This window comes from Letharia columbiana (genome assembly GCF_014066305.1).
Source record: "Letharia columbiana isolate WasteWater2 chromosome Unknown Sc0000036_s0, whole genome shotgun sequence".
NCBI lineage: Eukaryota > Fungi > Ascomycota > Lecanoromycetes > Lecanorales > Parmeliaceae > Letharia > Letharia columbiana.
This window is the reverse complement of record NW_023501080.1, coordinates 412129-436974: the sequence shown is the minus strand read 5'-3', so window position 1 is coordinate 436974 and position 24846 is coordinate 412129. Positions and strand designations below refer to the sequence as shown.

The 24846-nt window shown below is 50.9% G+C and overlaps 13 protein-coding genes across 13 annotated transcripts; 7 read left to right on the top strand and 6 right to left on the bottom strand.

Moving 5' to 3' along the window:
• Positions 1-62: 62 nt before the first annotated feature.
• HO173_009061 (uncharacterized protein) lies at positions 63-526 on the bottom strand (the record flags this gene model as incomplete). Its single annotated transcript, XM_037310955.1, has 3 exons — positions 63-167; positions 226-353; positions 463-526. 3 exons carry the CDS (start codon positions 524-526, stop codon positions 63-65), a joined length of 297 nt encoding a protein of 98 aa, XP_037162271.1.
• Positions 527-939: 413 nt separating this feature from the next.
• On the top strand, positions 940-3093 carry HO173_009060 (uncharacterized protein; the record flags this gene model as incomplete). Its single annotated transcript, XM_037310954.1, has 4 exons — positions 940-990; positions 1056-1242; positions 1299-1478; positions 1526-3093. 4 exons carry the CDS (start codon positions 940-942, stop codon positions 3091-3093), a joined length of 1986 nt encoding a protein of 661 aa, XP_037162270.1.
• Positions 3094-3998: 905 nt separating this feature from the next.
• Positions 3999-4394, bottom strand: HO173_009059 (uncharacterized protein; the record flags this gene model as incomplete). The annotated part of the gene is made up of 1 exon (XM_037310953.1): positions 3999-4394. One exon carries the CDS (start codon positions 4392-4394, stop codon positions 3999-4001), a length of 396 nt encoding a protein of 131 aa, XP_037162269.1.
• A 2470-nt stretch (positions 4395-6864) lies between these two features.
• On the top strand, positions 6865-7476 carry HO173_009058 (uncharacterized protein; the record flags this gene model as incomplete). Its single annotated transcript, XM_037310952.1, has 1 exon — positions 6865-7476. The coding sequence occupies one exon, from the start codon at positions 6865-6867 to the stop codon at positions 7474-7476; it is 612 nt and encodes a 203-aa protein (XP_037162268.1).
• Positions 7477-7827: 351 nt separating this feature from the next.
• HO173_009057 (uncharacterized protein) lies at positions 7828-8641 on the bottom strand (the record flags this gene model as incomplete). Its single annotated transcript, XM_037310951.1, has 5 exons — positions 7828-7878; positions 7931-8043; positions 8099-8245; positions 8319-8474; positions 8548-8641. 5 exons carry the CDS (start codon positions 8639-8641, stop codon positions 7828-7830), a joined length of 561 nt encoding a protein of 186 aa, XP_037162267.1.
• Positions 8642-9300: 659 nt separating this feature from the next.
• On the bottom strand, positions 9301-10611 carry HO173_009056 (uncharacterized protein; the record flags this gene model as incomplete). The annotated part of the gene is made up of 3 exons (XM_037310950.1): positions 9301-9580; positions 9636-10152; positions 10434-10611. 3 exons carry the CDS (start codon positions 10609-10611, stop codon positions 9301-9303), a joined length of 975 nt encoding a protein of 324 aa, XP_037162266.1.
• A 278-nt stretch (positions 10612-10889) lies between these two features.
• Positions 10890-12480, top strand: HO173_009055 (uncharacterized protein; the record flags this gene model as incomplete). Its single annotated transcript, XM_037310949.1, has 5 exons — positions 10890-10920; positions 10968-10988; positions 11042-11371; positions 11424-11918; positions 12002-12480. 5 exons carry the CDS (start codon positions 10890-10892, stop codon positions 12478-12480), a joined length of 1356 nt encoding a protein of 451 aa, XP_037162265.1.
• Positions 12481-12507: 27 nt separating this feature from the next.
• Positions 12508-13659, top strand: HO173_009054 (uncharacterized protein; the record flags this gene model as incomplete). The annotated part of the gene is made up of 2 exons (XM_037310948.1): positions 12508-12517; positions 13169-13659. 2 exons carry the CDS (start codon positions 12508-12510, stop codon positions 13657-13659), a joined length of 501 nt encoding a protein of 166 aa, XP_037162264.1.
• Positions 13660-13952: 293 nt separating this feature from the next.
• On the top strand, positions 13953-14399 carry HO173_009053 (uncharacterized protein; the record flags this gene model as incomplete). The annotated part of the gene is made up of 1 exon (XM_037310947.1): positions 13953-14399. The coding sequence occupies one exon, from the start codon at positions 13953-13955 to the stop codon at positions 14397-14399; it is 447 nt and encodes a 148-aa protein (XP_037162263.1).
• An 840-nt stretch (positions 14400-15239) lies between these two features.
• HO173_009052 (uncharacterized protein) lies at positions 15240-16798 on the bottom strand (the record flags this gene model as incomplete). Its single annotated transcript, XM_037310946.1, has 4 exons — positions 15240-15811; positions 15865-16281; positions 16337-16578; positions 16632-16798. 4 exons carry the CDS (start codon positions 16796-16798, stop codon positions 15240-15242), a joined length of 1398 nt encoding a protein of 465 aa, XP_037162262.1.
• Positions 16799-17291: 493 nt separating this feature from the next.
• On the bottom strand, positions 17292-18536 carry HO173_009051 (uncharacterized protein; the record flags this gene model as incomplete). The annotated part of the gene is made up of 2 exons (XM_037310945.1): positions 17292-18387; positions 18451-18536. The coding sequence occupies 2 exons, from the start codon at positions 18534-18536 to the stop codon at positions 17292-17294; spliced, it is 1182 nt and encodes a 393-aa protein (XP_037162261.1).
• A 972-nt stretch (positions 18537-19508) lies between these two features.
• HO173_009050 (uncharacterized protein) lies at positions 19509-21225 on the top strand (the record flags this gene model as incomplete). Its single annotated transcript, XM_037310944.1, has 3 exons — positions 19509-19544; positions 19757-20151; positions 20358-21225. 3 exons carry the CDS (start codon positions 19509-19511, stop codon positions 21223-21225), a joined length of 1299 nt encoding a protein of 432 aa, XP_037162260.1.
• A 526-nt stretch (positions 21226-21751) lies between these two features.
• On the top strand, positions 21752-23588 carry HO173_009049 (uncharacterized protein; the record flags this gene model as incomplete). Its single annotated transcript, XM_037310943.1, has 2 exons — positions 21752-21840; positions 22016-23588. 2 exons carry the CDS (start codon positions 21752-21754, stop codon positions 23586-23588), a joined length of 1662 nt encoding a protein of 553 aa, XP_037162259.1.
• Positions 23589-24846: the final 1258 nt, after the last annotated feature.

The window sequence follows — 24846 nt, the reverse complement described above, 5'->3', positions numbered from 1 at the left end:
CCACTATACGCCTCTCGTAACTGTTTTATATACAATGACCCTCCAGCCCCCTCTTCTTCAGCTCAATTGCTTCTTGCACCACCCTTTGCAGCCCTCAGCTCATCCATCTTCGCTACCCTCTTCTTAAATTCTACATACTGGCATTTCTCATACGAATGTCTCTCATCCTATAGCAATCCTTGTCAGCCATGTCCGGATTCGCTTAGCGGAGCAAGTATAGCATACCACGCATTTCCAAGGCAGGTAATATGATTCGAATCGACACCGATTGAGGGGGATAGCGAGGTGGGCGCAGCTGTCTCGGTAGGCTAGGGGTAATTTGGCTTCAGACATTTGCTCTCGAGTTGCACGAGCTAAAGGGAGGTGGAAACTCAGTCAGCAATGGGTTCGGATGCTTCGCTGCTGTCCATGCTTCGAGACCACATAGAAAGGAAGGTGGACTTGAGACGGGCTACGACTCACGGGCCTCATCGCTGGCGCCGAGAGCACCTTTGACTGTCTCCTTGACCGTCTCTGTGACTGTCATGTCGCCAATCGTTTCCTCTGAGCCCATATAAGTACTGGCAGTCTGCCTTTTGGGTGAAGCACCAAAAGGATCAAAAGGATCAAAAGCTCTCAATCGGAGCTCGGATGCCAAGACCAAAAGGGCGCTAGCTCGCCTAGTGCGGGCTCCCCTCGGTCAATTTACGCGTGAAGATCGCAGTGCGCGTCTCAAACCCATTTCCATTTGGTCCACTTAATCCTTTTGAGGCGCACAACCAACCCTCAATTATTCCCTATATTTCCAAGAGTCACCATATCTTACGCCCAAGTCAACCTGGACAATCATGTTGTAAATCTCCGCGCTCAAAAGCGATACTGAGATTTCTGTTTGCTCCTCTGCACTGGCCTGCGGGTAACTGCCGCTGCTGCATGAAGGAAGAAAGAAGTCTGCCCACCATGGCCCCAGGCGTTGCGTCAAATGGCATATACTCTGCCACTTACAGTGGTGTAAGTCGCTGCCCATCCACGTCTTCTCTTACGGGGATCTGGAAAGCAACGCTAACATTCTGCAGGTTCCGGTGTTCGAATTCAATGTCGAGGGGAATCATGTCATGCGAAGAAGAAGAGACCACTACATAAATGCCACTCACATTCTCAAAGTCGCCGACTACGACAAGCCAGCCAGGACAAGAATTTTAGAGAGGGAGGTCCAAAAGGGGGCGCATGAGAAGATACAGGGAGGCTATGGGAAATACCAAGGTTAGCAGAGACCTATTACCTTGGATGTTCGTCTCCACGCTCACGGTCCTTGGCAGGTACTTGGGTCCCTTTGAGAGAAGGAAGACTCCTTGCAGAGCGCAACGGCGTCATCGACAAGCTCCGACCTATCTTCGACTACGTCCCTGGAGACAGCAGTCCACCACCAGCGCCCAAGCACACCACCAATTCCAATAAGCCCAAGATTCCCAAGGCCCCAAATAACAAAAAGATACCAAGTGAGTGCTGTCTGCGCTTGACAAGTACAGCTTTTGCTAACGAACAGAACCCAAAGTGAAACCAACCTACAGTCAGCTCAGCGAAGACTACGACAACATCAGCACACAACTCCATGATGATGACTCCCAAGACAACTCTACAATCGCTTCTGCGTCGTTTATGGATGAGGACGACAGATATGTAGGGAGCCAATACGATCAACATTCGCGCAAACGGAAGCGCGGCCAAGATGTCCTTGAGCAGCAGCACATGCTTTACGCTGATGAACTCCTCGATTACTTCATGCTCTCCACATCCGACGCTCCCCTCCTGCACCTCGCTCCGCCAGTACCACCAGAACCTTTCGAGATCAACCGCCCTATTGACGACCAAGCTCACACTGCTCTTCATTGGGGCGCTGCCATGGGCGACATCGACATCGTACGATTCTTTATCGAACGTGGAGCCAGTCTGTTTGCCCGCAACAAGAGAGGGGAGACACCGTTGATACGAGCAGTGCTCTTCACAAACAATTATGAGAAGGAGACTATGCCGAAGCTCGTACAGCTTCTTATAAGCACGATCCGAGAACAAGATAACCACGGAGGTACTATTCTTCATCACATCGCCATGACTACCAACAGCTTGGCCAAGAAGAGATGTGCTCGCTACTACTTAGACATCGTCCTCAACAAGATGGCTGAAGTCTGCACACCACAAGAGTTTACAAGGCTAGTCAACCTGCCGGATGCCAGCGGCGACACCGCATTACACATTGTTGGTCGACACAACGCCAAGAAGTGCATTCGAGCTCTCCAGGGCCGAGGTGTTCGAGGAGACCTCGAGAACGGCAATGGAGAGACTGCCGACAGGATCATACAAGGCCAACGTGCCATTCGTCAGGACTTCGTATCATCATCTCCACTGCCGGACTTTGGTGCAACTAACGGGCACGAGCTGGTTAAAGCCTCCAAAGCAGGACCGGCATCTCACTACCATAGCCAGTCCGCCAGATCCTTTAGCCAGTCCTTTGGCGAAATGGCCCAAGACAAATCCCTTCAAGTGGCACTGGCCTACGACAGCGAGATCAAACAAAAAGATGACGATTTAGAGGAAGGTCAGCGCTTGGTTCAAAACGTCGATCACCAGCTACATAGCGTCCGACAAGGGATATTCCGACACTTACAAGAGGGAACCGACAGCTACGACAACGAAGAAGAAGAACACCGTCTACGAGAAGAGGAGCGCAGACTAACCACCGAAAGCGAAAGCCTATCCGAGCAAATCCAACACAAAGAGCTTCACCACGCCGTTCGCTCCGAAGAGCAAGCTTTGCCACCTTCAGCGCACCGAAAACCCAATGGTACCATGTCTAACGACCATGAACTCGAGGAGCAGAAGAATGCCGCGTTGGCGCTAGCAGAGCAGCAGAATAAGAGAAGAAAGTTGACGAGTGCTGTGGTGGTAGCTCAGGGGGCAGCTGGCATGAGCGGACATGGCGAGACGCTGAAGCAGCTTGTTTCGAGTACGTGTGGGGTTCCTATCGACGAAGTGTCGGCGTTGGCACCGGAATTGTTGGAAGAATTGCAGCAGAGCAAGATGGAGGTGGGGACTGAAGTCGCTGCTTTGGCATAGTGTCATCAGGATGCCACAGGAATGGGACACTGTACAGGACAGGGCACATCATTGTGGGACCTCTCTTTTTCATCATCCCGTCGCTAGGTGTTGGCTCCTCAGCTGGAAATTCTGGGTCCGGGATCGATGTACCTATTGTCCCATGCACGAGAGACGATGACCGAAGATAGGGCCGATAGGGTCAATCGATGTAGTCCAACTCCAAACCTCGGTCGCTAAGGTTCAACGTGCCTTATTCTCCATTCCTTCTCGCTGGGAAGTCGTCCGGTACGGACGCTTTCCCTTGACTCTTCGAAGCGCAGCTCACGTGGTCTCGGTTGCGTTAGATTTTCCCTTCTGTGTAAAGCCCTTTACTTTTTAAAATTTAGAAAGCCCTGGACAGCCTCTCAACATGTAACAAAAAAATGCCCTCGTAGACGCCGAAAAGTCAAAATCAAAATCAAAATCAAAAGACTAGGTGACGAACGAAGAAGAGGAAAAGCCGCGCCTACATATCGATCGGCCCTGCCATTTCTTTTCACCCCAGCACGACAGATAAGAGCGGTACTCTACCGTGCTTTCCAGTCAACCGACTGACTGGGAGGAGTAAGAAAGAGCAGCGCTGTAAATGCAGAATAGGGGGGGATTTAAAGTGCATTTAACAATTCAATTACCAGTCGAAGACAAAGATCAACTATCTAAGGTACCTTACTCAATGCAGCATTGCGCCATGCCATGCCCAGCTTTGCAAGTCTCCAAACAAATGGACAAATGGAGAACGAAAAAGAAAGAAGAAGAAGAAGGAAACGCTATAACCCAAGCACCGTAAGTTACAACCCTGTATCAACACTGCACACCCATCAATCAATCAATCAATCAATCAATCAATCAATCAATCAATCAACCACTCAACTCACACCGCAACGTCAAACCGTAGCGCACCCAGATCCCAGCATCTGCACATCCCCCTCCCCCTCCCGAACCCCATCCACGCCAGCACCCGATTCCAAACCCTGCATCTCCGTCTCCATCTCGCATCCGCCCTTGCTCCCGCTCTGCACGCCCTGCGAAGCATTGGAGCCACCGCCATCGTCGGTACATTGGACGCCTTCCATGCGAGTGTCGTCGTTGGCATGCCCATCGCACTCGACGCCTTGCATTTCATTCTCGTCGCAAGGCTCGACGCCGACCATCTTACCCTCTTCCGCCGCCTCACAGCGTTCGACCCCTTCCATTTCATCCGCGACGTTGTGCCGGGAGGTGGATGCCAAGTGGGAGGAGAATGGATTTGAGCATGTTTGTCGGGCGAAGATTGCGGTCATGGTGACTGGATGACTTGGGATGCTTAGTAGAATTGTGGAAGGTTGTTGATTCAGGTACTGTGTCGCTGTTGAAGAGGTAGGATGGTCTTGGTGGTATTCGAAAGGTGTTGCTGCGCAGATGGATGGTCTGGAGGGTTGAGGATGAGAAAGGGAAAGGGAAAGGGAAATGGGACCTTGCCTCCTTTTCGCTTTGTAATAATGCATTATCCCCTGGCAAGCCTGAAAAAGTGAGTCAAGCAAGATTTTTTTTCCGGCTCATACCATAATAAGAAAAGGGAGCCGAATATTCGAATTCTTGGCACAGAAAATGCGAGAGAAGGTATCCAGGCCTTGGCGAGCATGATGCTGGTTATTCGGTCGCCGATCTTGGTTGATGAGCAGTGCAAGTCCGAGGCTGCCAAGCTAGAAAGACGTGGCAGCAGAGGATGGTGGAAAGACGGAAAGAAGGTCCAGGCAAGTTTGTTCGACACGGGCTTCAAACAACAGTATTTCTCTAAACACCCCCTATCTCGTTGTCAGATTTCCTCTTGCCTCTGCCCAGCCTCAGCGCATCCAAAAAATTAGCATGGCCGACCACCAGCCGGAGGTCATTTCCCTCTCGGCTAGCCTCATTGGTGAGCCTTTCGAGCGCCGTGTCGGCCAAGAACAATATCTGCTTATGAGACAGGCGTTGCATCTTCTGCCGTGGCGATGTGCTGCATATACGCAAGATGGGTGATATCGGCGGGGGGGATGGCTCAATCTGGTAGCGAAGGCTTGAAGGCATTGTGTACGGGTTGCCGGATTGTAGTAGCGAGTCTGATCTGATGGTGTGAGAGCGAGGGTGACAATATGACAGGAATGCAGCGGTTGATTGTACTAGAGCACGATTGTTGCAACGGCTAGTCGATAAATACAGGCTAGCCCGACATTATAATGCCTTTTAAATCATGAACGGTTCGGTTCGATTGGTCAATTGCCTCAAAAGCCGCTCTTACCATGCGAATTCCTGTCATAGAAGGAAAGTTGGAAGCAGATAGCCCATTGCCGAGCTCTGTGGTATACTAATGGATTGCTGGCTGCAGCGGCAAAAAGGCAAGATTCAAAGCGTTGCATAATGCGAATGCTCGGTGATAAGACGAAGGTCGGCATGATGGCGCCGTGTTCACTTCGCAAGTTTGCTCAACCAAACTTACGCTCGATCATTTCCATGCGTGGTCCCGTAATCATACATCTTTCTGAAGACCACACCTTCTAAGGAAGCCTCGCCAACTGAGTATTTTCCGGATGCCAAATGTCCGCCCGACACGCGAGAGTGCAGGCTCTTCCTACCACCACACTACGATGCATAATTCCCTTCAGATGTTGGCCACGGCCTTCGCCATCTTCTGCAAGCTCTTGCGCAGACGGCCCTGGCGTCTGCCCTGTCAGACAATTGTTTGCAAGCTATGAGCCCTAGATTAACAGGTGGAGTTCCTTCGAATTCCAAGTGATAGCCGCGGTATGTTGGTCAACAGTTTTGCCAGTTCTCAATGCCTTGCGACGTTGAGTACCGCTGAAATCAGAAATTAACTATCTTGCTTGGCCATTGATAAGGAGGTCTAATTATGAGTAGAAACGATGGAACGAGTCCAAGGCGTGAGATATGTGAGGTTAAACGCCGGGAGACTTTCATAAAGGCAGAGGTCTAAATTCTCAAGCTAACCAAAGCGTCGTTGAAAATGGAGGGTCTTGTTGGTAAGAGATCGCGTTGACATGCTTAGTTGCGTTGTCTGGGTCGTTCCCAGGAGGGGAGTTTGCCCGAGTATTTATGCATACATACTGAGTCTCCGAGTGGAATATAAATGTAGACGTAGACACGTATATCCTACCTCCTATGGGCTTGAATCATAGGGAACCAAGGCAGCCTGGTGTTCCTGCTCCCCATTCTCTCACTATCTACCTGTCTTGCGAGCCAGCTTGTCTTGAGGATTGATCATCGAGTAGAAGGCTTTGACGACTTCGGAGTTTTTGGGCGATGAAAACCCTCTCTGCGAAGTCAGAACGACGGCAACCGCAAGGTCCTGAATTGCAGACTATCGAGAAATATGGAATGGCATCACACCCTGGTATCACACAAAACGTGAAAGAACTCCAAGCTCTGCGCGGATGCCTGGGTATAAGGTACTGCGCGTGGTAAGTGGGGGAAACGAATGATTCGCAAGATCTCGAGGGCGAGATATAGGTGAAATGGTGGTATGCTTGCTAGGCTGGCGGTACCCATGATTATGTCTTCAAAGTTGTCAAATCCTTAGGTTGCACACAGAAATGAAGGAAATCAAAAAAACACAAGGTATGAGCCCGAAGGGGCTTAGAGATGTGAGGCTAACCCGGAGGGGCTTAACGGGATCAGGACTCTGAATGACTGAGGCAACGGCCGTATATCTAAGTATCCAGCTGCCCCAATCCACCAGCTCCCACATCACCCCCCTCCACCTAACCCAACCCAACCATGCCGCCCAAACCCCGCCCCACCGCCCGCGGCGACTACCTGGAGACCGAAACCGGCAACAAGGTATCGCGCAAAGCGCAACTCTACGGCACGCAGCACGTCTTCCTCACCGGACGCGCCGTGATCCAGCCCCTGGTATGCATACGCGGGGACCTGCGCCCCACCACCTCCTCCTCCTCCTCCACCGACCCATCTTCCAAACCCACGGCACCAACCTACGCCACCTCCATCACGATCGGGCGCTACACGTTCCTCAGCACGGGGTGCGTGCTACGGCCGCCGTACCGGCTGCAGCAAGGCGCGATGGTGTACTCGCCGCTGAAGATCGGGGACCACGTGTTCGTCGGGGAAGGGTGCGTGATCGAAGCGGCGAGTATCGGCGACCATGTGTATATAGGGAAAGGGGCGATTGTGGGGAAGATGGCGATTATCAAAGACGGGGTCAAGGTGCTGGAGGGGGCGGTGGTGCCGACGGGGATGGTGGTGGCGAGTGGGAGTGTGGTTGGGGGCCAGCCGGGGAGGGTGGTGGGGGATGTGGGGGACGGGTGGGGTGCGCATGAGGGGATGGAAGGGGGGGATATGAGGGAATTGTGGAGGAGTGTGGGTTCGTGAGAGGGGAGGGTCGGTTTGGGGAGAGTGTCGATTGTTGTATGCATTTGCAGGCGCTGCGAGATGATACCCATTGCTGCGGTAGCGATAGCGATTAGATTTGATTACTGATTCTCTAAGCTCAAGGAAGTTCAAATGCCCGCTCCGCAAGCCCGGCTTCGGGGGTGATGGTACCAAAGAATGGCAAATAGCCCTATGATGGTATTACAATTGCATATTTCGCTTGCTGAAAGACCAAAGAAGACGAGCCATGGGCATGAAGAAGCGAGATCTGGGGTATCCTGAAGGACAGGTGTTGTACATGTCGGTAGCTCATCGAATGGGGGACGGTTCGTAACAGAGGGCTGGGGACGCTTATCTGGCCTGTCGTTGCGGGGGTGTCTTGACGTTGTTGGATAGCCAGCCCTGGTTGTAGTCAGCAGAATATCCAATGAACATCTGTAGAATTGTGTCTTACCAAGCCTTCAAATAGACCTTCACCAGTCGTAGCGCAGCTCGGCACTACGTACCAGATCCTGTCTTTGAGCCGGCTAAGCTTCAGACGCTCTTGTACTTCTTGTGGTGTCATTGCTTCACGCAAGCCGTCAGCACTCCCCCCAAAGTCCGGAAGGAAGCCAAAACTCACCTCCTGGTATGTCTTGCTTGTTCGCAAATACCAGCAACAGCGCCTCTTTCATCTCCCTATCCAATATGATCTTATGTAGCTCTTTCCCCGCCTCGTCTATCCTTGATCGGTCGTTCGAGTCGATGACGAAGATGAGACCTTGTGTTCCTGTGTAAATGTTCCCAGTCAGCCATGCACCTTTCAGGCACCATTTCCTCCGCATGAATGGATCTTGCCATACCAGAGAAGTAGTGCCTCCAGAGAGGCCGAATCTTATCCTGTCCTCCCACATCCCAAACGTTGAATTTGACGTTCTTATACGTGACAGTCTCGACGTTGAAGCCGACAGTAGGGATGGTAGTGACGTCGGAGTTGAGCTTCAGCTTGTAGAGGATTGCTATAGACCATTCTCCGTCAGTCTGGGCTTGCGCAGGCATCCGATGGTAGACCCTAGAGTGACCGAAACTTACTGGTCTTCCCTGCGGCATCTAAGCCCAGCATGAGCAGGCGCATTTCTTTCGATCCGAAGATTTTGCCCATGATCTTTGAGACCGAGCCGCCCATGCTTGTGGTGTTGATAGCCTAAAGTTCTTCGGGTTCGAGCCTTGTGGTTCCTATGATCCTTCTGGTGTCTGATTCGTTGATGTATTAAATTGGATTGCCGTTTGAAGCTTAATATTTAGAGGAGCGAGGCAATGAGGACGCGATTAATGTTCGTCTTGCGCAGAACAGATGGAGCTGTCAAAAGTTGCTCGTACAGAACTTGCGTTGCGCATATATGTTGAGTATGGAGTTTATGGAAGGTTGCTTTGGCTTGTTGAAACGATGGATTTTGAAACACGCTGACATGCATGCTCTCGGGAGGCGCCCCTTTCGCCAATCTTACGCCGCCGTTTCCATTCTCCCCTGAGTCTAACCAAATCATCAGCCACGGGGTTTGACCCCTTTACTTTGCATTACATTGCCTATGAAAGCAGGGAAAGCATTGCCTGAAGACGCGTGATTTAAGGCTCTTGGCTTATGGCTTATGCTGGCTCAGGGGGTTGAGGTCTACGTGCATCAGGTGCTGCAGGGTATTGTTGAACGAAGATTCTCGGTTTGTCGCTCGCTATCTTGTCTATAAACATCATAAATGGCTGTCAATTGATCCAAATATGCAGTTGGGTATCTCAGATGACATGATCCACTTCCTCCCCAATCCCAGACGCCATGCAGACGTAGCCTCACTTGCTGCTGACATCTAAGACGAATCTCCGTCCAACCTCCATTTCCTGGTCTTGGTCATCCTCAAATTTCAATCTATACACATCTTTCTTTGCTCCTTTCACCTCCGCTCTGTAGAAGGTAGTCGTTTCTGGATACCGAGCAAGCACCTGCTTTCCAATGGGAAAATCTGGGAGTGGGGCATCGGGCCCAGGGATTGCTATCAATGCTGCGGCTGTTGTCTTGTAGACTTGACCTGGAGCACCGTTTTCGTCTGGTTCAGGGTCCTGCACCTCGTATCTGGTCTATAGTCAGCAAAGGAACAGAATTCGAGGTCAGATTCGACCAGACTTACCGTTTCTTGTTCGCGATCTCAGAAATAGAAGTGATGTTGCACTGTATCCACTGACTTCCATCCTCCTTCTGCTTCGCTTGCTTATACGCAACCTCAGCCCCGACAAAGAATTTCCCAGCCCTCTCCCCAGCTGGCCCTTTACTTCCCTCCGAACCCTCTTCCACCTTGACAATTGGCTCCTGCTTCACCTCTCTCGGCACGGACCCGGTGCGTACGTTCTTGATCTCCTTGACCCTTGCGGCAGGCAAAACCACACTCGGGGATGGAATTGGTGGAGCCGGAGAGTCTGCTGCACCATCTGTTTCGATTTTCTGTCGCTTTACTTGACGTGATTTTGCCACTGCCTGAGGTGGCCGGACGGGCTCGGTTTCACTGGCTGAGCGGAGAGCGGCGAGGATTTCGATGTTTTTGATCACATCGTTAGGCTCTTCTTTGAGGATCTTCTCCTCTTCCTCCGCCAGCCTGACCCCTTCACGGTATAAGGCGAGAAGCTCGTCAATTTCCTTGACCGTAGGTGCTAGAGCAAGCCCGCAGTCAGTATGGAAGTCGGGCAAACGCTAACGAAAATAAGAGGATAACGTAGTGTAGCTATTTTATACGAGAAAAACACAGAAATCTTGGCTGGGGCCAACAAATGCCTTAAACATCATATGGATAATGTAATACGCGTCTGCGCCTCGTTGACGAAGGAAGCAAACCGATGCGGCAAAATAACAGTCAATATCAGAAGAGTGCATCAACTTCCGTGGCAGAACTTTCAAGAAGGACCTTAAAGCTGAAAAGTAGACTGCTACTAACTCTTCCCAATCTTCGCTTCCATGTCAACTTGGGCTTTCGCGATTTCAGCGGCCTTGGCATGGGTCGTCCTGAGCCTTTTGATGTCTGTAACAATTTGACTCCACATGTTCCGCTCTTCGTGTGCGTCCGTGGCATCCTCCTTCGTCAGCCCACCTCGAGGACGGTTACGAGCCGCCATATTGAGGAAATGAATGAAGGGTTCCGCGAGTATCTTCGGATCTTGCAACAGACCACACACTGCCTCACTGCCGCTAGGAGTTAAGGCTCCGGGTTTAGCAGCAAGCCCTGGCTGTAAGGCTGTAAGGCTGTAAGGCTGGAACCGCCAACATTTCAATGAGCAACTCGTGGAGTTGAAGTCATTCCCAACCTTTCCGCAAAGCAGGCGAAGATTCTAGATCTCCACGAAGAGGAACATACAACTGTATTATATAGATCATTAAGACAGTAACAAGGGAGATGCAAGTTCCACTCATCCGCTTGCAATGCGGTATGCTCTCCACTTTTGCTTGAAACGTCGTGACTAAACCTTCACAGGAGTCAATAGCTACGAATGGGGTAAGATAAGCTACCCTGACTGAAGAGGGATCTTGTTCTGATATGAAATGCAGGCAAGGTTGGACACGAATCGGCAGCGGCCAAATTCGCGGCAGCCACCCCTTCGAACAAGCTCTCCATTGAGCAAGAGAAGCCATATGCGGAGCTGTGGATGGGAACGCACCCATCTCTGCCTTCCAAAGATGTAGAGACGCAGAGGAGCCTTCTTGACATGGTTCAAGACAACCAAGCACTTATGTCAACGGAGATTAGCAAGAAATATGGCGAGAAGCTACCGTTTCTGTTTAAAGTTCTTTCTATCCGCAAAGCATTGAGTATCCAAGCACATCCAAACAAGAAGTTGGCGGAGCAGCTTCATGAAAAGGACCCGAAGAACTACCCAGGTATGATCCGTTAACCAGATCACGCTCACACGTCTGATATGCCTGGTTGTAGATGACAACCACAAACCCGAGATGACCATAGCCGTCACACCCTTTGACGGAATGTGCGGCTTCCGCCCCTTAAAAGAGATTTCACATTTCCTCTCCACAGTCTCATCATTACGCAGCCTTATCGGCGAATCTGCAGCTAAAGACTTTGAGAACGCTGTGAGCGGACACGAGACATCTGACAGCGAGAAAGATGTAGAGAAGAACAAGAAAGCTTTACAAGCGGCTTTCTCCACTCTGATGAAGATCGATAAGTCTACCATCGCTTCTGCAGCTAAGGAGCTTGTGGCTTCCGCCGAGAAGGAAGGTGAGGAATTCGCGGGTGGCGGGGGACCTTCGAATGGAGGCAAAGAACTCGCAGACCTGGTCATCCGACTGAATGGCCAGTTTGAGGGAGATATCGGTCTCTTTGTGCTTTTCTTTCTCAATTATGTGAAGCTGGAGATTGGCGAGGCTATGTTCTTGAAGGCAGATGATATCCATGCGTACCTTAGCGGAGGTGAGTCATATTCTGTATCCAATCCTCGCGAATTCGACCTTGTCCACTGCTCGGGTACGATACCAGTCTTATCATATACGCAGACATCATCGAATGCATGGCCTCCTCGGACAACGTCGTCCGAGCCGGTTTCACCCCCAAATTCCAAGACATCCCCACTTTAACAACCATGCTTACCTACTCCTACGCTCCCATCTCCGAGCAAAAGATGCACCCCACCGACTACCCCTACGTCACTCTCAACAGTACCGCATATTCTTCCTCATCATCCGCCATCCTCTACGACCCTCCAATTGAGGAGTTCAGCGTTGTGAAGACCGAGCTGAAGAAGAAAGGCGCCAAAGCTACGTTTGAAGCGATAGCAGGTCCAAGCATCTTCATCTGCACTAATGGCGAGGGCACAATCTCCGTTGGGCCGAAGACCGAAGAGCTGAAGACAGGGTTTGTTTACTTCGTAGGGGCCACGGCCGAGTGTGTTCTTGAGAGCCAAAGCGAGGACTTCACGACCTTCAAGGCATTCTGCGAGCTGAGTGGTAAAGAAAGTGCAAATGGAACTAAATAGATTGGTAGTGAGGGCTTGGGACGAATTATGCCGCTAGGTTTTCAGCTTTCTTTGATACACTCATAAACCCCAAGGCGGCTTCGGCTGAAATGCCTTCATATCCTTCTAAGCCAAATTCTCACTGCTGAAAGGATCTTGTGGAATCTTTTCGGTTCTCCGCAGCTAGCCAGCAGTTCCACGTTCGCTGGCTTTGTTGTGCCATCTTTGATCTGACCACTAGCCTCATATACCTCCTCCATTTCTCTCTCTTCGTTTCCCTTTCCATACTCAATTAGGATTACTTCTGGGTTCTGCAGGTCTGCGGGGCCTCTCCGTGGAATACATATAACCTTGACTCCAAGATGGAGGCACCAAAGCCATTGTTGGCCGACCCAAGCTGATTAACAGGGCGAACCATTCTTCTTTGTATAATTCAGCTACACAATGGCTTTGTCCACCTTCGAGACTTCATTGTGTTACACCTCATTGGGATCAATCTTCAAACACAACGCATTGTGTTATAAGCTCTCCCTTCGGGTGCGATATATATACAGGATTGCGCTCTACAAAGACTACTCACTCATCTCTCCCATCCCGCTTTCTTTTCATCGCACTGTCCTTCGACAGTCTTAATCCTCAAGGAAAGTAGATCTCTCCTACCCATCCACTCGTCTCACCTCCTATCCACCAATTCGACTTACTCCACTAGGCATTCCGCAGACAGCTCCGCATCCGCACCCAATGGCTTACCAACCCGGCCCCTTCCCACCAGCCACCATTCTCAAAACCTTCGGCATCGTCACCGCAGTCTGCCTGCTCGTCCTCATGGTCCTCTACGTCGTCTACGCCGGCGGACGACGCAAGGCCTGCGGCCAAGGGCCCCGCTCGGCCAACCTCCGGGCCCGGCGCCCTCGTGACGCCGAGACAGGAGCCGCGGGCACCGCAAGACGCAATTGTCGGCATGTGGACTCCGTGGACACTTTGCCGCGGTATATGCCCAAGGAGGAAGGAGGTGTGGCTCCCGCTCCGCCCGAGCAGGTTCACGGGAGCGGGCATGATGGGGTCGAAGAGGAGGGACCGAAGCCGCCGGCGTATACGTTTGATGCGGGAGGTCCGGTCAGTGAGGGTGGGTTTGGGGTGGCTGGCGAAGGCCATGCTGGTCTTCCGGTTTCTCCGGATCCGGTGCATATTTCTAGATAGATAGGGGGCCGGCTGAGAAGAGACGGGATGGGAGAGGGTCAAGGTTCTAGGTTCACGGCGAAGTATGGAAAGTATTGGTCATGATTTGACACTCCAGCATGTATAACACCGTTGTTTTCAACACAGCTTATGTTTCCTACTAAAGTTCCATATTACCAACCTCCCTTTCTCCTTCCTCCAAAACACCAACCTCCCTCAAAAAACCCCAATTCCAAAACAACAGCAACTCCCATTCCAACCGCATCAACCTCAAGAATCAACACCTACCCCCACCCACCCAACTATCCAGCACCATGCCCCACCCAACCCCCTCCAACCCTCCCCCTCACCAACCCCTACAAATCCGCTCCACCAACGACGGAAACATCGCCTTCCTCCTCCTCATCGCCATCTGCTCCGCCGCAGCCCTAATCCTCTTCTCCGTCTGGGCCTCTTCCAAACTCCTCTCCCCACGACCACGACGGCGCCCAGGAACCGCAGCGGAGGGCATCGAGCTGGGCGGAATCCCGGGCGCGGGAGAACGCACAGCCGGAGCCGAAGACCGAGCCGGGGCGGGCCGGGACAAAGACGACGGTCTCCATGCCGGCGACGGCGACGGCGATGGCTACGCTGAGCGTGGCGGGTCCACGGAAACACAGATCGACATGGCGCTCCCCGAGCCGCCCGCTCGGGCGTACGGGCGAGATGGCGGAGAAGGGTTGCATGGTGTGTCTCCGGTCGAGGATGTGGAGATGATATGAGGGGGGCTGGGGTTGGGAATGCTGGTGATAAATATGCATTTTGAGAGGATCAGAGAGGGATGGGTAGAGGAGGGATGTCAAGTCGCTGTGTTGACCGTACGGAAAGGCAACGAACAGTTGGTGCCGTTTCTCAGTGTGTAGAACTGTGTGCTCAAAGGAATCATCACACAAGCCTATCTTTCTTTCTTTCTTTCTTTCTTCTCCCTCTTTTGTAGACTCTGATCCGACTTCGATTCGCAACGTCATGATGGGTGTTTTATTGTCGCACGAGATCCAGGCCCGTCATATCCGCAGGGAACGCAAATAGTGCAAGAAATATGCCGAATGCCCCTTCCTCGTGTGAATCGCGATGAGAGATGCAGGCAGTGTCCCGACCTCCTCCAGGTACGGGTGCCAGGAACAGTGTGATGCACGATGAGAGCACCTTAGGGGAATAGATCCCGTCGTGGGTTCGACTTTGTTCGAAGTGATTGCAGAATTGTGCCGATAGACAAGGAGAAAGGATCGAGTCAACAACATGATGCTTAAGCATCGCGAATCGTTGAGCACAATATTCAGCGGTCGTGTATGTTTTTCTAGTAAGCACAAGCGGACTCGGAATACTTCGCTTGGCATGGACGCTGAACAACTCGCTAGATAGAGACTCGAATTCTCGACGAAGACCAATCTGGAGAAGGAGGAATTGCGAAGGTGAAGGGACCAGGTATAGGAGTGATGTCACATAGCGATACTCCGGCAAGTCATAGTGAAGGAACCAGGTAGCACCCAAAAGAACAATTGTTTTTCAATAGCTCTCTTCAATGCATCGAGTTTGCCTATCATTAGATCCATTATTAGGCATCACGGCTCCCCAGGCCAGATACTATCCGCCAGCTCTCTCACCAGCGTCAACTTATTGACCATGTCATGCTTCTTGACTGAATTCCCTGCCGAGTGACTGGCAAACCCACACTGCGGGCTCACACCCAATCTCTGCAATGCTTCTTGTCGAGTCTGATTGTTGCCCTCCGCCACGAAGTCAGCAGCCTCATACACTCTCTTCTTCATCTCCTCCATGTCCTCCATCTCCGGGAATTTGCTAGTGATGACACCAAGTATCACGTTCTTGTTCTTCGGCAGACTCTTCAACGGCTCAAAGCCCCCTGCTCTTGGTGTGTCGTATTCGAGATAGTATGTATTCACGTGCATGTCCTGAAATAGCTTCTTTGCAACGCGGTCGTAGCCGCCTTCCGAGAAGTGACGGCTGTTGACAAAGTTACCGCGACAAATATGCACTCCCACATGCATATCTGCGGGGCGTTTGGAGATGCAGTCATTGTAGAAGTCAATGTACTCGTCGAGGGTTTGGTCTGTCGTTTTGGTGTTTAAAGGGTCTTTCTTCCAGCCTTCGAGCATTTTTTCGGAGCAGAAGTCTGCGCATCCAGTCAGCTCAAGTATGGTACCATGAGGACTGATGCTTTCTTACAGGCAAGATTGGGGTCATCGATTTGAACGTTCCTCAAGCCATTGTCGTAGAGAATCTGTAGCTCGGTTTGGTATGCCTTTGCAATGTCCGCAAAGTACTCCTTGTCACTTGGGTAGACGTCTTTGGGGTACGCCCTTCCTTCCTTGTACCGCATGTGGTACCATTCCGGTGCCGCCAAAGTGATCTTACACTCGTGTACTCGCTCTTTTGGCACAATGCTCTTCAAATAATCCCATTGATCGACGTAGGTACTTCCAACGTGCTTGATCTTGCCAGTGCAAATGACACTTTCTCCTGGCTTGTGTCCCGACTCTGTGAAGGCTGCAATGTCGGGCATGTACATTCGGAAAATGTCGACGTCGGGGTTCTTGATCTCCTTGAAGCCTTCCAGGCCCGGGAAGAAGGTGCCCCAGAACACTGCAGTGTCGGCTCAGCATAGACACTAGATGTATGGCACGGGCGGGGAACGCACTATGGCGTCTATATTCGCCATCTGAGATGGGATGGAAGCCCAACTTGACCTGGGTATCAACAACGTCCTTCACGGACGTGTCTTCGATATTCGTCAACTGCTCCTGCTGAGTCTTGCCATTGTCCAAGTCTGCGCGTGTCTGAAGGAGATTATCAGGCCGTAGAAGAGAGCCTAGGTGCTCTGCTCTGAAAGGAGGGTCTCTGTGCAGGTTGGAAGCCATGGTCAAGGTGGATTGTACAGGTCTGCGTCTGGGAGTCAATTCCGAGTCGAGGTCGAGGAAGCCTCAACGACTTACATGCGAGGCCCACAGATTGCAAATGGAAGAAGGAGAATTTGGAGAACATGGTAGCCTTTCAAGCAAACAATAGGTCGAATGTTTAACAGGACCGGCAATGAAGTTGGATGTGGAGTGCCGATGTGAAAAAGAAGTCGACGGCACTTGTTCGGGTCTGCTCCCCGCATTTTGGCATTTTGAAGCGTTGGAAAATGCCAAGCCTACGAGAGCACGCTAACCCATGTTGTGCTCACACGCGGATAGCGAAGTCGGTAAAATAAAGTAGTAACGCTATATCACATCTTCCCCAACAACCGCATAGAGAATGTGGACGTTAGATATTGCTAAGGGTAGCATACCGCGAGAGCGGAGTAGGCTCGAGCAACTCTTACTGGAGTCGGTTCAACATATCTTTCCCATGTTCCTGTTCTTCTACCTCCGCTGACAGCGATCATCAGCTTAAAAATAGTTGATTCGGTTGCCTCTAAAGCAGATGAGCCAAATTGACAAGGGCGTCTGAGATACATGGGTAAGGACTCAGAGATTGTCATAAATCAACCTATACATGCTCAGTATGCTCGCTATGCCAGTCGTAGATTCATAAACATCGCATGCCTTCTCAACCCACACAATTACTCCTTGCTCAACATAGGCCTAACACCAGCCAAAAATCTGCGCCGATTAAACATTCTTTCCGGCCTCGTCCGGATCCAAGAACTCTGTCAACGCCCGCTCTGCATCCCAGGACGGCAACTTCCCGCCATTCTCATCATCGGAGCCTTCTCCGCCCAACCCCTCCGCCTCCCAGCTTTCTTTGTCTCTCTCCACGACATCTCCAGCCGTTTCAACCCAAGCCTTCCATGCCTCGCTGACAGGCGCTATTTGTCCAATCTTGACCCACTCCACACTCTTCGTAATAGCTATAGCCTTCCATAACGCCTGCGTGAAATTCTCATGATCTTCTCCGCCTTCGTAGAGTTCCCGTTTGACTTTGTAGCATGATAGATCCCAGTGCCATTGTGGGGGTAAGGCGGCCACAACCCAGTATGCGGCGTTGAGGATCATGTAGGCAGCTGCGAAGGCAATTTGGAGGGGTAGAGTGGAATTACCGAGGCAGATAACGCCGAACATGAGGGTTATGGTACCGATGAGAGAGACAATCCTGTAGATTGTGTCGCCGAAGGTGTACTGGCATTCTTCTGGATGCCAGTATAGCTCTCTTGCAACGTTTTCGTCGCACTTGACCACTAAGAAGGCGCCATGGGGATATTTAATTATGATGTTGTCTCTTGGCACACGCCTTTTTTGTTTCCTTTTCATGAGGGAAAGATTCCAACGGCTACCGAAGCCGATAAGGGTGGAGAGGAGGGATAGCAGTATGGTAGCGAGTAGAGCGAAGCCATCATTTCGAGCTATGGAGAGAGCCAGCAGGGCGACGGACATAGCTGTTCCCAGCAAGGAAAGCCATGCTAGAGGTCCCCAGGTATAAGCTGAGACTGTAGAGGTAGGATTGGGTTTGCTGATGCGTTCGCAGCGGACTGCATAGGCTGGGAGAGGGTGTATGCTGTGTACTAGATGTGCTATATGGTTGACAAAGTCCCGAATGCCGCCGCTGCGGGCACCAATCACTTTGCCATTGTCTGGTTTGAGGCTTTCTGGTCTTGAAGTGCGTATGAGAGCTTGAGGGGCGGGCAGGAGGCGAGGCAGGAGGGAGAACTTGGAGAGGGTGGAGACTTGGGCATTTGCTTTGACGGAGGCTTCACCAAGAATGGCGAGACTATGTGGATTGTGGTTAGCGGTCTTGAGCTCGGATGAGGCGGTTAGCAAGGGCCAGGCTCACAAGCCGACGATGTCAAGCTGGAGGTTATGAAAGCCGCTGGACGCGTTCTGTGAGTTGCCTCCACCGTTATCAAGCCAGTTCAGCATGGCGGAATGTCTGGAGTAAGCAAATCTAGGGTATCAGAGTTCAGTTGTTAGATGAGTTGATAGTTGTAGGTATGGTGAGACGATGTCTTTGAGGTTAGCAGGCGGAGGCTCCTCTTCTTGGCCATGCCTTGGCACTCAGCCCCATTTAACGGAGCAAACGCCAGTATGATGATACCATGCTCTTTTGGCACCGATGAGGCGGTTCTACTGGTCTCATGCTGTGGCTGTAGAAGAAGGCTGCAATACGTAGCAATCGAAGTTTTTGGCAAAGGGTACTCGTAGAGTCGTAGGATTACCATCGCTGTCATAGTATATTGATTGCGGACGCTTCGGCCGGCCAGCCAAATGATCCCCCCCGGAGCCGAGAAAGTCAAACTTCTACGGTAGCTCGGGTGTACTTTGACCGTCTCACGTTGCTTCCTGTCCCCATCATTCAACCTCTCATGATCATAAGGTATAATGTTACCAGCTTGCCGTGCTCACTGGGCGCCACGAGGCTCAGGAGTTGGAGGGTCTAGCGAACTACCAGTCTCGATATGTTCCCACTACTCTAAGGACTTACAACGCGAAGCGCGCACATTCGTGTCCTTGGTATTTGGCCAAAACTTCAACCCAGCGAGTACCATGGCGCCATTCCCATCCACGCCCTCCATAGCCGCACAGCTGGCCTCGCGCAAGCTACGAGGCTGCAGGGGCAGTTCTCCATTTTTAAGAGTGTGATCGCTTGGCCTGAAATTTGACTGGGCTAGGCATATCTAGTTGCATGAATTGTGTGTGGTGGGGTTGGGATATATGGCAAGGCTACGAGTAAGAACTAGGGAATAAAAGGATCACGTTGGAATCAATTTGAAAAACCGAGAGAATTCCTACATCAGGTCTTTTAACCGGAACAAGGTCGTCAGTGCTTCCTAGAGCCGATGTTCCTGTATGAATCCTCTTGACGCTCATCTTAGAGCTCCCTCACCACCGTCAATGGAACAAGACGAGGAAGATGTATTCGAAGGCGTTGTAAGACACCCCATGCTTATTGCGGCACTGATTTCTCTCGTATCACACTTCCTACGGGCGACAGAAGAATTTTGCTTGTCTGTGAAAGGGTGTAAATGATGGGTCGGGTCCTGTCTAATTTCTCCTCCTTTGTGCTGCTTTCAATCGAATTGCACATATTCACTTCTGCCTTAGAAGCTCAGCAATGATTTTCACATACTGATTTGCAAAAGGGCATTGACGTGTTTCAAGATTATACACACCCGAAGGCTTTTGACTTCTCTCACCTCTCATCATGGGACACATTTACCCAAGATCTCTCCAGAGCCTGTCAATCAGTCTTTCCCCAGCATCCTGCTAAATATGAAGGAGTCCACGCTCTTCTCATGAACTGGGCTGAGGACGATCTTGGAACGGATATCGAGTTAGTCGATATGGATGCTTTGTTCCGAGACCACTTCAACTACTCATCAGAGATATGGAAAATACCTAGTCAACATTCAGAAGACGCTCTCGAGCGAAAGCTTTCAGAAGTAAAGGCACAATTTGGGGGCGAGAACCGGCTCTTGATTGTCTACTATGGAGGTCACGGTCGCCATGATCCCAGCAGTCGTAGTATCTGGCAAGCGTATGTCTCTATTTCGTTACGCTGCATCATCGAATCAGCTTTGGTCTGTTGTGATGATGATGTTGCCATTTATATCGGAAATGGAAGAGGTCAAATCATTGTTCGCGCCGTTTGAAGTCATCTTTGCTGTTGAGATTTTGATCGACTCTACCACTGCCCGACGTAAAAGAGGCGAACAGAGCAGAGTGGCTGCTGACCAAGTTTAGATATCTCGATCGCAAGAGACTTGGCAAACGGAAGAGTCCGACTCTCTCCTGGAGTACTTTACAGCCCATGCTTCAAAGGGCCTTATGCGACGTGCTAATCCTGCTGGACTGCTGTTTTGCTGGAAGTGCAGCTCGTGCTTCAATCAATGGTACCAACGAGCTACTCGCCGCTTGTGGCCGAGAGACGACTACCGCAGCCGTTACCGATAGATCATTCACGAGAAATCTCCTACGGAAGATAAAGTCTTTCAATGGGCAGCCTTTTACGGTCAATCAGCTCTATGAGCGACTAATCAATGATCGCAAGCGAATAGACAAAACGCCGCAATATGCTGCTTTATCAGACTGCGCAAGATCTAGTATTGTTCTAGCGCCAGTAAGATCTGAGCTGGCAGTGAACGATCTCCAACTATCTGTACAATCCTCGACAGAATCAGGGTCGAATGATTCAGGGCCTTTAACGTCTGCTTCAACCTCCCTCGTGCCGTCGTCAGAAACGGGCACTTCCGGACTATCGTCTCCTTCCGAAGGCCCTCGTGTATTAATTGCTGTATCGTTAGCAGCCGAGGCTAGTGTTCCGGAGGTCGAACTATGGAAGAACTGGCTCTCAACGGATGCTCCTGATGACGTTCGCCGCCTTGAGGTCACTATGGAGACAGCTTTTTCGGCTCATTCCACACTGGTACTTGTATCAGTGCCGATAAGCGTGTGGAATCACCTCCCAGATACATCAGCCTACCGTTTTGTTGACTTCATCAAATCCGGAAATCTATTGGCCTGTGGAGCGAAGCAATCCGAGCAACATGAAGAGATCTTCGTTGTCAAAGAGAACGCTATGACTGATGATTCATCGAGCATAGTCTTGTAAGGGTTTCCAATTTTCGCATGGCCGCCCTAGTTTATGGGGCACAGTCTCTGATGAGGGTTACCAATTCATGCATGACCGCCCTAGTTTATGGGGCACAGTCTCTGATGAGGGTTACCATTTCATGCATGACCGCCCTAGTTTATCGGGCATGGATCATGCAAGAATTGACCACCTCTCCAACGCGCCATCTGGACTCCTAAAGTCGACTTTGTACTCTCAATCCATCGATCGTTCGATTATCGTGCCCCCTCAACCTACGCTTGCGGGAGTTGTTCTTGGAGATTTGGGTATCAGCAGATTGGCAGCTTATACTCCTTCAGCATCTGACAGGACTCCCTACAACAGCTGCCCGTTGACGGGATACTGCGATTTTCGTATTTTCACATTACGTCAAGGTTCCTCCAATGAACCGATAGAAGGTACCCTGATGACCTGTTCTCTTGAAAAAGGAACGAGTCCTATTGAAAAAATCCAATCCTATGAAGCCTTGTCTTATCACTGGGGCAGTGGGGAGGCCAGCTTCAAGATGAAGATTATTACAGAGGGTGTTCCTAGAACTTTCAATGTCAGGTCAAATTTGTATGCAGCGCTAAATCAGCTGCGGCTCGCTGACAGGTACGTACATCTTGGAGCAGTGTCATCTGCAAGACACGCTGCAGGAGCGAAAAGCTCTTGATCAGCCCACGATCCCCACCCTCCCTCGCTCCATTTTCCCCCCCTCACTGCCGTTTCCCTTCGCGTATTGTTGCGTTGAAAAGAAAACCACTAATTTTCAAATAAATAAGTAAAGGCCAAGAAAGCTTTGGATCGACGCCCTCTGCATCAATCAAAGTGATAATGACGAAAAAAACGCCCAAGTCCCGCTTATCGCCGATATATATGGTGGAGCAACACAAGTATGTGTTTGGCTTGGAAAAGAAAGTACGGACAGTAGCCTGGCTCTGAACTTCATCAGCCGGATCGTCAATCTAGATGATGTTGACCGCTTGGTGGCAGACCAGAGAAATGCGCGAGAATGGATCGCTTTGTCATCGCTTATGAGAAGGACGTGGTTTAGGCGTCGCTGGGTCGTTCAGGAGATCGCACTAGCAGTCCGTGCCACACTCTATTGCGGTGACGCTCACATTGACTGGTCCGACTTCGCTTGCGCCGTTTCTTTCTTGGAGGCCATGGAATCGGAAAGTCACGAGATATCAAAAAGCGTCGTGGGAGCGATTCGCCTTGCGAAGGCCTCCAGTAACCTGTTCCGCAAGTCCAAAGATGGACAAGTCCTCGAACGACTGTTTTCACTAGAGACCTTGATCTCAACTTTTTCCGACTTCCAAACTTCGCGACCTCACGATACCATCTACAGCGTCCTGAATCTGGCGAGGGACGTGCCCACATCTGCAGCGAAGAGCGACACGGAAAGGCTTGTCAAGCTCGCAACCCCCAGATTCACGCAGGCCGCGGAAGGAACTCGATTCATGGTTGACTATAACAAGCCGTTTATCGAGGTATGCAAGGAATTCCTCCGGCTCACAATCAAAACCGACGGGTTCCTAGATATCATATGTAGGCCGTGGGTGCCTGAAGAGGGAATTTCAGAGACCGAGCGCCCGTCATGGCTCCTCACGACCTCAAAAGCGGCCTGGGGAATGCGCCCTGACGGAATCTATAGCAGAGCAAATGCTGACACGTTGGTCGGACCACCCGACTTGGGCAAGAGGAACTACAACGCTTCAAAGTCATTCAAAGTCACTGACAAATGGAAATTTGGGGAAGGTCAAAAAGTTCGCAGCATGTATGTGGAGGGGTTCGTCATCGACTCCATCAAAGAGAAGAAGCCTTGCGCGGCTGACGGCATCATCTTCCGTGAATGGCTGTCTGCTGGAGGCTGGACCGATATGTCCGCGCTGCCACCGGATGAGTTCTGGCGCACATTGGTTGCAGACAGAGGGCGGAATGGGGTGAACCCTCCAATGTTATATCCACGTGCCTGCAGAGCCGCTTTGGAACAAAGCGTCAAAGGCGGACACGTACACACCGATACACTGATACGCGACGTCAGGAGCACCAGCGTCGCGAACTTTCTTCAAAGAGTTCAGGAGGTAATTTGGATGAGAAGGCTCATCATTACGGAACGCAACACTCTCGGCTTGGCTCCAGAGATGTCGAAGAAGCGAGACCTCATATGCATTCTCTTTGGCTGCAGTGTACCTGTCGCGCTACGAAGGATGGTGGACCCGGTGACTGATGAGGAATACTTTACGTTCATTGGAGAGTGCTATGTCCATGGTCTCATGGACGGTGAGGCTTTCGCTTTGGCCACATCTCGGAGTGATAATGGAATGATCGCCAACAAGGTCTTTGAGCTTCGATGAGATGTATCTGCTCTTTGCTTTTCGATCGCAACTCCAATGTGCCGTTGCAGAAAGTCAGGACTGGCCCGGGGCATGAGTAGTCTTGTGGAAAGATTACTAGCGCGCTTCGTGTAGCAGGAGAAAAAGGAGGATCTAAGAAGGTGGCATAGACTTTGCTGGCGAGTGTTCCTGCATCTTATTTTTGTATTGTTGGAGAGCTACAGGTATAGCTTTGTTCTATGTAGGACATCTGCGGGAGGCTACGATCAAATTTTGACGGTCAATCTCCTCCACGTAGCCCACAGCACCCACCCTTCGATGTAAAGAGAACTCCAATATAGAACTTTATTAGGGACCTAAACAGATGAACGGTGAGAATATGAGACCAATTTCGGGGACATTGAAATTGCAGATGTCTTGGCGTCAAGTCTTGGCGCGACAAGACCGAGAGTTAGCCATTTCCTGACTAGCGTTCTTTTTCCGAAGCCAAAGCGAAACCGAAATACTTCAACTTCGAAAGGTTATCCTTGAATTCGAACTACGAACGTTGCTTCATAGCGCTGCTGAGTGGTGATGCGCCTGGAATAATAAGGTCAAGCAACCCATGACTTGATATCCAGTCATGGATCCCCTGAGTCAATGCTTCTCAAACATCAAACTTTGTGCCTTCAGACTGGCAGCCTATTCAGCAGCTCTGAAAGCTGTTGTGCCCCCTTTGCTACAGTCGTGATTTTGCTGCTTCCACCTGCCGGTGATATGGAACTTGCAGCTACGGGTCAAGAAGAAGATGGCAGTAACGGCAAGTTTCCCCCTCGGTCTTTTGTGAGACCTCACCATGCTGAGATTCTCTGGAAAGCAGCTGACATTCGGAGTCTCCAGCGTAGTTACTGCCAGCGCCATCCCCGTGAAATATTCAGCTAAGAGCGATCATGAACAGTCATAGAGCGCTGCTCTTGTCTAGTTTTGAGCCGGACATCGGCATTATCTGCGCCTGCCTTCCTGTCATGATGCTCTTTGTCCGACTTGTGCGCGAGCAGTTCGGCTCACTGTCGCCGGTATTTTAGAAGGCTCACTCTCTTTCTAAGATGAAGAGGACTGGCTTTTGCGCAGGGTTCATATCGGAACAGATGTGAACGTGCTCCGTGACCATGTTGAGGCGCGCTGATTGGTCACCAAAGTCCAAGCCTTCCAGAAACAAGGGTCACGAAGCCGAAGTACTTCCTTTTAACCTCATTTTTTTTATATAATGCAAACGGAACAGTGCGAATTCGCGACGCTT